We start from the raw sequence: 12,917 nt of genomic DNA, 5'->3' as shown, positions 1-12,917 counted from the left end.
GATTATTTTGGGTAAAGAAACTAACTCACAAGCTATGAAACTGTCCTTTGCTGTTACTTTCTATGGACATGCTCCAACACTAGGGAGCAGAAGCATCTACATTTCCAAAATCCAAAAAGCTTTGAAATTCCATTTTTCCACAAGCTTATAGCGAAATTTGCTGGATTTTCAAAACAATTTGTTCTCGAAATATAAGAACATTGATAGTGTTTATTTTTCTGCAGTGTAAATATGTCTGTGTTTTATAGCAGAAATATTAATTTGGGGGATATTGGTCTCTAAGGTCTCACTTGGGAGTATTACATACATAAATTGTGTGTAACATATTACTTTCCTAAAACAAAACAAAAATATGAATTGAGAACCCCAAAGTGTTAAAGTAATGGATTGCAGACACTGGGCTCATTGGAGACACGCAGTTATTACTGGACATCTTTCCTGTGTGTGTGAAGCAATGCGTCTTATGGTAAGGCCATGAATAATCAGAGTCATAATTTTTTACACATATCTATAGACATTAGCCAGTATAACATCATCAGCCTCTACTAAATAGTATTTTAGCCCAGGATCTTCAGGTCAGTCCTCTTTAATTTGTCCATCACCACTGTCTGGCCCAAAGCCCGAACTTTTTAAAGTAGGGAAGTATAGATGTCAGATAATTTGGTCTTGGAGACAATGATGGTGGTCTCTCCTAGCTTTTCTCTGTGTTGTTTATCTTAATGAGAAACAAGAGGTTTGATGTAGCTAAGGCAAAAAACAAAATCTAGTAGCTTTCCTAAAGAATGGGGGGGGGCATTATAAATTAAAACTCATGTGTAGCAATAGACTTCTCTTGTTGAGTCCATGTTGAATATAAACCCAGGCATCAGAAATGATCCTCACAAAGTATATTTGTCTTGTGATGATCTCTGTGCTAGTTGGTTGGTTATTGTTTTCTTAGGATCTAGGGGATGGTAAGGGTGGGAAGAACTAGTGTTTCTAAGTGGCTGAGTGGTTCCTAATTGCCGTCTTCCTGAATCCTCCATCAGCCCGAGGTTAGGGACTGTCCTCCTAAACTCCATGAGATGTCTGAGAACGGCTGCCTAAGGCAATCCAGCTAACAAATAACAGAATTAAATCAAAGACAGCAGAGCCCAGGCTCTTTCCACAGTAGTGTGCTTCTTTCTAAAGAAACTTTTTTCTTTAAATAAACACTAGACGTTAATGTGACATGACAGCTGAGTGAAAATATAGCCTTAAATGGCCATTACAAAACAAAATTACGTTGTCTCATATATTTTGGTTGCCATAATATGAAAGGGGCACTTCTATATTAAAGGATCATGCATTTAAGAAGTCCAGCCTAAAACCTGGAAAACGTATTTTAGGAAGAAGAAGCTCCGTCATAATACATTGCTGTCCTCTTGTCTTCTGTAGTCATTTCAATTTTAAACACGAGAGACTTCCCAGCACCCCATGCACAGTGCTCTGCTAACAAAGTCAGACCACCTGCTGCTAAAGCTGCTGACTTCCTCAAAGCAGTTAGATGTTTTAGTGTCCCTCTGAGTCCCCAGGTCTGTAATGGTAGATCATTTTAAGAGTAGAGTAAGAAAAGTCTGTAAAAATGGCTCTTTCTCATTCCCCATATCTGTTTATTTCACTGGCGAAAACAAGTTGTTACAAGTTTTTGCAAAACCACTGGAGTTTTAAGATTAATTAGCTTTCTTGCCTTAATTCCCAATGACAATAAAGTATGTCTAATAAGTACCAGTTAACACCCCTAGACTTTTAAAAAATATCTGTGGAAGATTACTACAAATGTCAACATTTCCAAATATTTTACTTCAGCAAAAGCCTAAATGTTTCTGTAATTACGATGAGTTCATTTTGCAGATGATCCTATTTTTGTGTGTATGATAAATATTGTTCCATTTCAAGGTCTAAAAAAAATTGGCAATATACAGAACTAACATAACTTACAACAGTTTAACCAAAGCTTAAAATGGGGAAGCTAAAAGATGGAAATTTGTCCACTGAGTCAGTTCCAGTGATTAAAACAAAATTACATAAACATTTGCTGCAACACATGTGGATTACTTATTAGCTCTTCATGCTTGTTATGTGGTTTAATATCAAAGCAAAGTTTTATAAATCAACCAGTGGAGAAATGGCATGACTAGGAGGATTGATGATGTTTAAAGTGCATTTCAGAATTATTATTCAAATTTATTTATTTGACAGATATTTGACTTCCCACTGTGTGAAACACTGTTCTATGAGCAGGAGAGAAAAACAGACGCAGTATTAGAAGTTACATAATTACATGGATTCCTTTCTACAGAAAAGATTATTCTAAATGTTTATTGAAAAATAAGTGTTTTTCCTTGTCACTTTACCTAGTAAATTATTTTCTGAAAATGGTTTTTTTATTTTAAAATGAGATTAAGGAACACATTTCATGCCATATTAGAGTGGTAATGGAATTTTTCTAACTAAAAAGTCTATGAAATTTCTTCTTTACATAATTTTTTGGATTTTTCTGTATAAAAAATTAATTTATACCAGAATATATGCAAAGTAGGAAAAAGGTATAGTAATGGTTCATTTTTTTTAAATTCTCAAATGCCATACTTGCTATATGTAGTAAGTCAGCTAAGATTTTAGAAGGTACTATCACTACTGGTGGATTTTGTGTTTTTTGTTAATTGTATTGTGCAGGTTCTGTACCTCTGTTTGACTTAAAAACTAGGGTTGGGGACATCTTTTGACTGCACTATGGGAGACAGAACTCTTCTGAGCTGTAGGGGAAAATGGCCTCTAAAGTATCTGTCTAAATACTTGAAACCCCATTTGCTGTCTGAGAAAAGAGGGTAAGAAAGAATCAGTAGACTACAGATTTCTCAAATAGTCTTTTGTTTAAGTCTGACTCTCTCTGGTGGTCTTGTGGGCACGCTGGGGTCTCCGCGGAGTTGATAATTCATTTCGCACGTTTGCACCTGCTCTGCAGCCTCACAGAGAGGGCGCAACTGCTCAAGAACGTCTTTAAGAAAAACCACGTGAACTTGTACCGGTCAGAATCACTGCAACAAAACCTGCTCCGTAAGTATTTGAGTTCTGATTTTTAAACACATTCTCCGCCATTACCTCATAGCGTTTGTAAGAGCAGTATTTTGACTTGAAGGATATTTAACTAATTACAATTAACACCTAAAACAAATTTTGTGCACTTGCAACACATTATAAAAATATTAATAACAAATGTTTAGAGAGTCTTTTGACCACAGCCATCTCACTTTCATCAGAAAAGATAGAGCATTTGAAAATCTTGCTGCTTTCACTTCACAAAAAAATATTTCTGCATGCCCCTTACCTCCTTAAATCTTAAAAAAGAACCAGTGAAATAAATCTTAACTCTTAAAAGCTTACTCGGTATTGTTATCTTTTCTACTTGAATAACTTTGCAAGAGCCTTTTCAGCTTTCATACACAATGACATGTGTGTGAAACAGCACACACTGAAATATTTTCCCCTTCAAAAATATTTATGAATATTTAGAGTTGTAAGAAATTATTAGGTATCATGCCCTCTTAACATTTGAAGGATCTCAAAAAGAATATAATATATAAAGCCCTGTAGTAAATGCATTTTGTTGGTAACATGTCTTTTGTTTCATGTTGTCTCCACATGTAATTTATTTCCATGTATATATACTCATGTTTAATGCTTTTGCTCTTTATGCTTCAGGAGGCCTTTTCTAAAGATGTGATCCCCTCGGGGGTCATTTCTTATCCCCAGGCCCCCTGTGACCAGGCTAGGGCATGAGTGAGTTTATTTGTAGGTGCTGAGAGTCCAGAACCATGTCTTCTAAGGGAAGCTGTGTGTATTTATCTCCTCGCTCTTATTCTTCCTTCACTCTCATCTGCCTAATCTATCTGGAATACATGCTCCCACTTGACTGCACCGCCCCCACCCCTCTGCTAGCAGGAAGCAGACCTTAGAGGACTTGGACATGATGTGCTGAAGGAAGAATGGAGGAGGGCTACAGCATCTGTTCATGCAGGGAGCAGAACGCCGAGGATCTAAGCCACCATCGTTTCACTCTTCATTTTGCAGTTGAATCCATATCATTTCCAGACATTAAAAATTAGTCTTTTTTTTGTGTGTGGCATCTTTGTCAGGTTTTGGTATTAGGGTGATGGTGGCCTCATAGAATGAGTTTGGAAGTTTACCTTCCTCTGCAATTTTCTGGAAGAGTTTGAGTAGGATCGGTGTTAGCTCTTCTCTAAATTTTTGGTAGAATTCAGCTGTGAAGCTGTCTGGACCTGGGCTTTTGTTTGCTGGAAGAGTTCTGATTACAGTTTCAATTTCCGTGCTTGTGATGGGTCTGTTAAGATTTTCTATTTCTTCCTGGTTCAGTTTTGGAAAGTTGTACTTTTCTAAGAATTTGTCCATTTTATTGGCATATAATTGCTGATAGTAGTCTCTTATGATCCTTTGTATTTCTGTGTTGTCTGTTGTGATCTCTCCATTTTCATTTCTAATTTTATTGATTTGATTTTTCTCCCTTTGTTTCTTGATGAGTCTGGCTAATGGTTTGTCAATTTTATTTATCCTTTCAAAGAACCAGCTTTTGGCTTTGTTGATTTTTGCTATGGTCTCTTTTGTTTCTTTTGCATTTATTTCTGCCCTAATTTTTAAGATTTCTTTCCTTCTACTAACCCTAGGGTTCTCCATTTCTTCCTTTTCCAATTGCTTTAGGTGTACTTAGGTTATTTATTTGACTTTTTTCTTGTTTCTTGAGGTATGCCTGTAATGCTATGAACTTTCCCCTTAGCACTGCTTTTATAGTGTCCCACAGGTTTTGGGTTGTAAAATTAGTGTCTTTATACTTTTAAAGGCAGGGAAGGATGCATTAGCTCCCCAAGGTAGAAAATGAACACTCAAAACTCAGAATAACAGAGACTTCCTGTGACTTCAAGCCCACCATTTCTATTTTAATTTACAGATGGGTATGCCTTCTCTCAAGATGAAAATGGAATCGTCTCACAGTCTGAAGTGATTAGAGCATATGATACCACAAAGCAGAGACCTGATGAGTGGTGACGGGTCGAGGGGCTGCAAGGCCAGCTCAGCTACATCTCTAAGGGGAGTCCCAGCTCCTCACCAGAATCTGCTGACCAATTCCAGTCTGGTCCAAGGAGGGGAAATGGATCTGAGCTCATCTCATTGACTGACATTCAGATTCATGTATATTATAGACGTAAGCACTGTGCAACTATACTGTAACACCATCTCTTTCAGATTTTCTAAAGTATTTGCTAAGTCTTTGTAAACAGACATTGAAAATGACCTTGCATCTTGCCAGAGTGTTTTTTCCAACTGAGAAAAGGTCAGTATTCTTTTGCTGTTTCTCTGGAGCTGTAACTATCAGTGTCTTGGATACACCACAAGGCTATTCACCATTAAAAATCTGTAAAATGGTAGTAAATTAGAGGGACTCTTGATATCCAAATTTAGATTTCAGAACATGCTGGGGAGGGGGGGCGGAAACAGCCTTCTTAAGGAAGCAACTTACTGAGCAAAATTTCTAAACAAGACATTAATGATAAGTGTTTGTGTCAAAAATTGTCTTGATAAATGTCTGCCAAAGAAGTCCAATAAATGTATTACTATTTCTCCTTCAGTAGTCATTTGCCCAGAAATTTACAAGAAAGTTTACCTCCAGTTCTGCTGTAAGATCTGCATGCCTGACTTTTCAAATCTAAGAGTGATTTGTAAAAATGAGTATTTCAAGGCATTTGCTACTAATATCTGTGATGTTGCACCTTTGGCCTTACAAATGCTTCTTTCTCGTTTGTCTTGTCTATTTGTTCAAGTGGAAGTGCACAAGTGGTTATGTGACTGTCGTTACAATACTGATTTGTAAAACTGTACTTATGTCTCCGTCCTTTCTAATGAGGTTTCATCATCGTGGAGATTTTTCTTACAACCTGGCTTCTGCTGTAGATTAAGTGATGTCATTTTGTCTTTGAGTTTTCTTTTTTTTTTTTTTTTTTTTAAGAAAAATGTACATAAGTGTTTATGTGAGATTTCCAATACTTCTGTCGAGGTGTTTGAAAAACCATGTCAGATAAATGCCTGGGCTTTTGTAACATCTGTAGGCTCAGCTTTTTGTCCTGTGTTTTGATTTTCCCTAGTAGTGCCCATTCCAGATGCCTGTTGTCCTTGATGGCATGCCCCAGGTTAAGGTGACTGCCCTGAACTTACAACCAAGAATAGCTTAACAGTTCACTTGTCAAGCAGCTCCCAAAATTAGTCACATGCTGCTAATTGGAACAAATAAGTAGTATGTTCCTTCCATTTTAAAAACACCTATTTTATTCAAGCCTATAACTTTACAAAGAACTCTGTTCATCATGAGTAGATTTTGTTAATATTCTTTAAAATATAGATTCAATTTAATTGTTTCAGCATTTCCAAGATATCTCCTGAAAATGCCTATTTTGCTATGCCAACAACTAATGGAGAAGGGGCTGTTTAAAAACCACAACCAGTTTTCTACACTATTTTTAACATAATGCTTTCATGTAGAAATAAAAAAAAATTCTAGCTTTCAGATACATTTCAGAGATTGAAGCAAACTTTTTGCCTTGTATTCAAAAGCCTGTTTGCCTTTAAGTGGACTTACCAGCAAAACAGATAGAACTTCCTCTTTAAAAAAATAAGTCAGTTACAATTAAGGAGAGAGGTGATTTTCAGATCCCCCCTTGAGTTTAATAATTTCACATCTTTTTCACCCTTTTTCTCAATCTAGATTTAAAATTTTAGTCTATATATTATTTCCTTCTCTGAACTTTTAGCTCTTTAGTTACACGTATGCCTCCCACACTTTCTACAAATAAGAGAGGTTATGACATACATAATTTGAATTTAAAAGGGTTAAGAATGTGACATACTTCACTCTCCACACCCTTTCCATTCGGAGTTCAGATTAAGAAAAGCATGAATTCAAATATGCAAGACTGCAGGCCTAAGAGTCTAAGATCATCTTCAAAATTCAGACGTCACAGTGTTTCTTACTGAATGGCTATTCAGCACATTCAGGCCTCCCTGATGGCAGGTGAAGTCACACCACAAAAAAAATGGAAAACAAGAATCAAGGGAAAGGAATAAAGGTTTTGTTGTTTGTTTTTTTTTTTTTTAAAAAGAAGAATGAAGTACATCCGTCGGGAGAAACAATTAATAGGAGTTCCAGAAAAGGGCTGCTTCCATTTCCCCTCACCTCACAGGTGACATCCTTCTCCATAATTTTAATATAAAAATGTGATGAGTGTAATAGAACTGACTTTTCTGACTTAAGAAAACTGGAAGCTTTATTTTTACCTTGAAACATGATTTGTTTCTGTGGAGCTCTTCAACATGAGTGGAGGACTCATGGTTAAAAATGTGAAAGAGCATGATCTGAAACATGACTGATTTATGCCTTTTTGTCCCATGGACCTGTTTTTGAGCTATCGACATTAAGTCAATCTCTTGGCTTCTCGGTAGGGAGTTGAGGGGTAGGCAGCAGGGAGTGACCACCTTGGTAAAACTTCAAAGACAGCGCTGCAACTGCAGTGACTGTAGTGTTAGAGAAAACCCTCCTTTTTTTAACCTTCCTAAGTAGGGTGAGGCGGGGGTGGGTAACACAGGTTTTACCAGGATTAAAATAAATAGTTGAAGTGACTTTTAATGTGTATTTTCTGAAATAAGGGACATTCTTCAATTAAAAAGTCCCTTATAGGGACTCTGGCAAATGCTAACACCATTGCTTTACAACGTTTACAGTTCAGAAAATACTACTCACAGCAGAAAATCCTCATTTATTTTGCATTGAAAAGTTGGAAGTTGCTTCTTTAGCATCAACTAGTACACAGTGATATTGAGCATGAACTTTCTAAATGTTTTATATATACATATAAAAATATATTGGTATCTCACACCCAGAAAGATGCTATATGGTAGAAAGTATGAGCAGGAAAAATGGTGTTTCTCAGGAATGTAGTAAATTTTAAATGGAATAAGTGCCATCCACCCTCCCATACAACACTCTGGCTGACATAAGCCCGCTTGGGCAATGTGGCAAAGTTAATGGAAAACTTCTTCTAATCAAGTCAGGTGACTGTGTATTATATTCAGTATTAGCCATTTACATGAATTGTGTGGTCACTGAATGGAATCAGCAATTCTCTCTTAATTTCCAAGGGGGAAAAAAAGGAATTCAAGAAATCTATATTTATTCTGGTCATTACATTTTTATATTTTAATTTTGCAGTCCTGCATCCTAAATATCCAGTGTGAAAATCATGTGATCATTTGTTCTGCCTTTGTGTATGCTGTGTATCACTTATCTGTCACTTAAAATGTTCTTTCAGGAAATGAATTCTAATATGAATGTACTAGATTGCATATTCACAAATTTTTATGTATAACAAAATCATCATTATTACAAAGCTAAATAATCATTAGTGTTTATTTTTGTGCAGTTTGCCCTTTGATATGTCCTGGTTCTAAGACTTATATCATCTGATAAATCTATAATCATGTACAAAATTTATTGAGCAAATTGCCACCCTATTCACATCATATGAACCAGGCCCATGGAATTCTTTTTGTAAATTATTTAATGTAAACACCATGCAGTCTGGTGCCTAATAAACGCTTTTTAATGATGAACATTTCTATAATGCCTCTTAAAGAGACCATAGTCTGATTTTTCTCACATTAAAATAAGTGAAGTCACTTGTGAAACTGTTATACTTTGCTGCATTTTAATTAACCTTCAACAGCTATTAAAATGGAATGTAAGTTGAATTTTGAAGGAAGGGAAATAAATGTTTTCCATTTTTCGTCTTGATTTATTTTCTGTATGAGAGCAGCTGTGTTTTTGATAGGTTTATGGTTTGCATGAATTAATATTTAAAGTGGTCTAGGCCAACGCATGGCTATTGCTGTAAATCTTGATGTTTATTTCTGCCTTATAAAATTATCTCATGGCCTACCTGAGACTTAATATTCAATGGACAAATTAACTGGTTCTCCACACAACTTTTTTTTTAATAAGTAAATTATTTTACAAACAAATTTGAACTAATTTAATTGAAACTTTTGTTTAGCTTGCCTCTAAGAACTTTTCTTAATAAAGCTCACAAAATTTCTCAGCAAATAAATCTCCCTTAAGTAGGACAAAAAAAAAAAAAAAGCTAGATTTCATACTTGCTTACTTTGAATTAACAGCAACTTTCCATAGGTAAATCTGCTCTTGCAAAGATGTGAGCAGAATATTTAAAAGTACATGTTTTTGTTTCATAGTTCTAGACTAGAAGCCATAAATGCAGTAAATACTGTTTGTTGTTTGTTTTACTCCTTCAAGCTTCATTTTTCACATTTTCAAGTTTATTAGGTTGAAAAAAGAAAAAGGCAGCCTTGGAAGGCAGCTACTATGGAAAATTGCAGTTTGTATTCAAAATAAAATAGTATTTTCAGCTCCATGAAAAACCATTCCTGCTGAAACTGCTGTAGAAATTGTGACGCTGCATGAGTGGAGAGCACCGAACCTGTGATTCGAGTCGTTTTCTCAGGTGTGTTTATCTCGATGTTCAATGCACTGTTTTATAAATAGTTATTAAAGTCGAGTAATATTCAGTTCCACACAGTGTTATATGTCATTGGCCTTTTGTGAATGTGCATGTTTTAAACTGCAAATTTTAAACATTTTTGTCCTCTTATTAAAAATGAAATAAACTGTACCATTACATAAAGAAAAGTGTTCGTTTTAATTGCTAGTTTTAGAAACTACATTTCTTCATAAAACCTTCAAAACTGCTATAACTATAGTTTGAGAAGGTATATATCTGTTTAATAACAACGTTAACATTTTATCTACAACCCCAATGATAATTGAAAATAGCCCTGCATTGTAAATCCCATTCAATGCAATATAAAAGTGGGGTATGTTAACTCTAATTTTGTAAGAGTTGGTAGTTCAATAATTATCAAAAAATAATTTTTGGACTTCCCTGGTGGTCCCGTGGTTAAGACTCCAAGCTTCCAATGCAAGGGGTGTGAGTTCAATCCCTGGTCCAGGAACTAAGATCCCCACATTCTGCACAATGTGGCCAAAATGATGACAATAAAAATAATTCTAAATAAAATTACTATATTTTGACTCTTCAATCAGAAAAGCCTCCAAGATTGTCCTTGTTACAGGTTTAAATCAGCCTATAAGTCAACAACTAACTCATGGCTCCTTCTTTCACACAGGATGAAGTTTTTAAGATTTCTAAACCCCACCGAAATTGTTTAAGTGTTATGAGAGAGTGGCCACATTTGGCCAATAAAATTTGAAGGAAGTAACCAGAAAATAGTCAAATTGCCACACGAGACAAAATATAGCAAAACCTTGGAAATGAGGACAAGACAATCAAAATAATCACCATTTGGTAAAAGGAACAAGGGAAACTGCATTTTGGAAAACTGTTAGAACAGGATGAGTTCACAGAGACCCATTGGGGAAGCAACGTGAAGAGCCTCTGGTTTCATCAGAGTGAGGGGCAGGGTATGCTTCCCTGCCTGGGACCCCGCTTCCCTCCCCACAACCTTTTCCTGGGGGCAACAATTGAGTATGGGTCCCCCATGCAAAATCACAGCAAAACAATGTTCAGAAAAGTAACCTGTGAATTATGCCAAATATTTTCACATTCAACATCATCCCTCTTAAAATAAGCACCACCATGTAACACCACCATAAGGAAATAGCAGACTTGAAATACATAAACCCAGTACATCATCCCCATTTAAAGATTGTTTTTATGTGCTTAAGGCATCTCAGACCTAAAGCTTCTATTTCAGTATACAGAACCACTCATTTTAATGAAGAAAGATCTTTCTAACCTGGATCATTTCACTAGTAAGCTAATAAAAATTGTTGGAAAATGTAATATTTTTTACTATTCAGTCTCTATTTCAAGTACAGACTATGTAACCAGCAATTCAAATGTAAACTCTTGTCAGAATAACTTCATTAGCAACTGTTTAACTGAAATTTTGAAAGTCTTATACATATAAAAATATGTGTGTGTTGCCTTAATAGTTTAACATGCTTGTAAATCCTTATTTTTCCTGAACATATACTAAATAAGCCTTTTAGGTTATGCATAAGTAAACTGATCCAGACCCAGTGAAATAATTGTGATTGTACATATTCTCAGGAACCTTTTTGGTTAACTGGTTTTAGAAAGAAATTTTCCTATAAATTTAACTCAATCTGGCAAATTCTCCTCCATGGGGAATAGCCAAAAAACAAAACAAAACAAAACAAAAAAATCAATGAAAAATAGGGTGGAAAAATCTATGCATTTAGGACAGTTAAAATTACAATCTGTTCACTTTGAAGTGAATAAAAGCAAGTTTATTAAATATGTTTTTCTGAGAGCAGGGTGGGAGGGTGCTAGCTCTGTCTCAAGCAATAAGAAGTTGGCCAAGTATGATAGGAGGCCATGGATTGCCAGGGACTAATTCTATCAAACCGCCGGGCCATTTCCCCTGTTCCATGCCCTCCAATCCACATTACCTCTCCCCTTCCACAGTACTCAGCCCTGCTTTTATACGTGAGATTTCATCTGCTTTCTGTTATGTACCATGGACTGATGACACTGCTCCCTCCCCAGGCCCTCCCCAGTGCAAGTCACTGGGGCAAGGATTCTGACTTCTGATTCCTTAAGACAGCGCTCAGCAGTAGGGTGCAGTTAACATCTCCATTTTACAAATGAGAAAACAGACACGTAGGGACATAAAGTAGCCCCAAGTCTCTCAACTTATGGGCAACACGCCCAGAAAACTAACCCAGACACTGTGACTCCACGATTTACCTAAACCACCCCCTGGTCTCAGTTTCTCAGGCGTAAAGAGAGAGATGTTTGCCGCTAGTGTTTTGTTTTGTGCTCTTTACTATTTTATGTTCCCGGAACAAGGCACCAATTCTGTGAATGGTTACAATCCCCTCTGTCTAAAGGGTGTGTATAATGTTACAGTCAACGTTACAACACTTCCCCAAAAAGATTTTCTGAAAAGTAGGTTGGAATTTTTTTTTTTCCTAAGAAAATTAGGACTTCCTGGTACACGCCATAATGCAGGGTTTCAAAGCAGACAGTGGGCCTGGGTCCAAATCTTGGTTCTCTTATCATCAGCCTTGGGCACAGTGTTCAATCTTTCTGCTTTGATCTCTTTATCTGCCAAACAGGCATGGTAAGAGTCCCGACTTCAGGGTTAGGAAGATTAAATGATACATGTAAGACAACACACACATGGTGTTTAATTCATGTTATCCATTATCTGCAACACCTGGAGTAACAGGCAAATATGGCCTTGGAGTATGGAATAAAGCAGGGCAAAGGCTAATAGACTTCTGCCAAGAGAATGCACTGGTCATAGCAAACACCCTCCTCCAACAACACAAGAGAAGACTCTACACATGGACATCACCAGATGGTCAACACCAAAATCAGATTGATTATATTCTTTGCAGCCAAAGATGGAGAAGCTCTATACAGTCAGCAAAAACATGACCGGGAACTGACTGTGGCTCAGATCATGAACTCCTTATTGCCAAATTCAGACTTAAATTGAAGAAAGTGGGGAAAACCACTAGACCATTCAGGTATGACCTAAATCAAATCCCTTATGACTATACAGTGGAAGTGAAAAATAGATTTAAGGGACTAGATCTGATAGAGTGCCTGATGAACTATGGATGGAGGTTTGTGACATTGTACAGGAGACAGGAATCAAGACTATCCCCAAGAAAAAGAAATGCCAAAAAAAGCAAAATGGCTGTCTGAGGCCTTACAAATAGTTGTGAAAAGAAGGGAAGCAAAAAGCAAAGGAGAAGAGGAAAGATA

General features: G+C 36.4%; 1 protein-coding gene across 4 annotated transcripts in view; it reads left to right on the top strand.

The window, feature by feature from the left end:
• Window positions 1-9,779, top strand: part of ATP8A1 (ATPase phospholipid transporting 8A1) — a 230,379-nt gene extending 220,600 nt beyond the window's left edge. For all 4 annotated transcript variants that reach the window (XM_018049411.1, XM_018049410.1, XM_018049412.1 and 1 more), the window contains 2 exons: window positions 2,987-3,078; window positions 4,985-9,779. In XM_018049411.1, the coding sequence (XP_017904900.1) occupies window positions 2,987-3,078; window positions 4,985-5,082 (190 nt within the window). In that variant the 3' untranslated portion in view covers window positions 5,083-9,779. The remainder of the gene's footprint in view (window positions 1-2,986; window positions 3,079-4,984) is intronic.

The sequence above is a fragment of the Capra hircus genome, chromosome 6 (assembly GCF_001704415.2).
Source record: "Capra hircus breed San Clemente chromosome 6, ASM170441v1, whole genome shotgun sequence".
NCBI classification, from domain to species: domain Eukaryota; kingdom Metazoa; phylum Chordata; class Mammalia; order Artiodactyla; family Bovidae; genus Capra; species Capra hircus.
The sequence above is the reverse complement of the archived record's forward strand: the minus strand, read 5'-3'. Positions and strand labels throughout refer to the sequence as shown.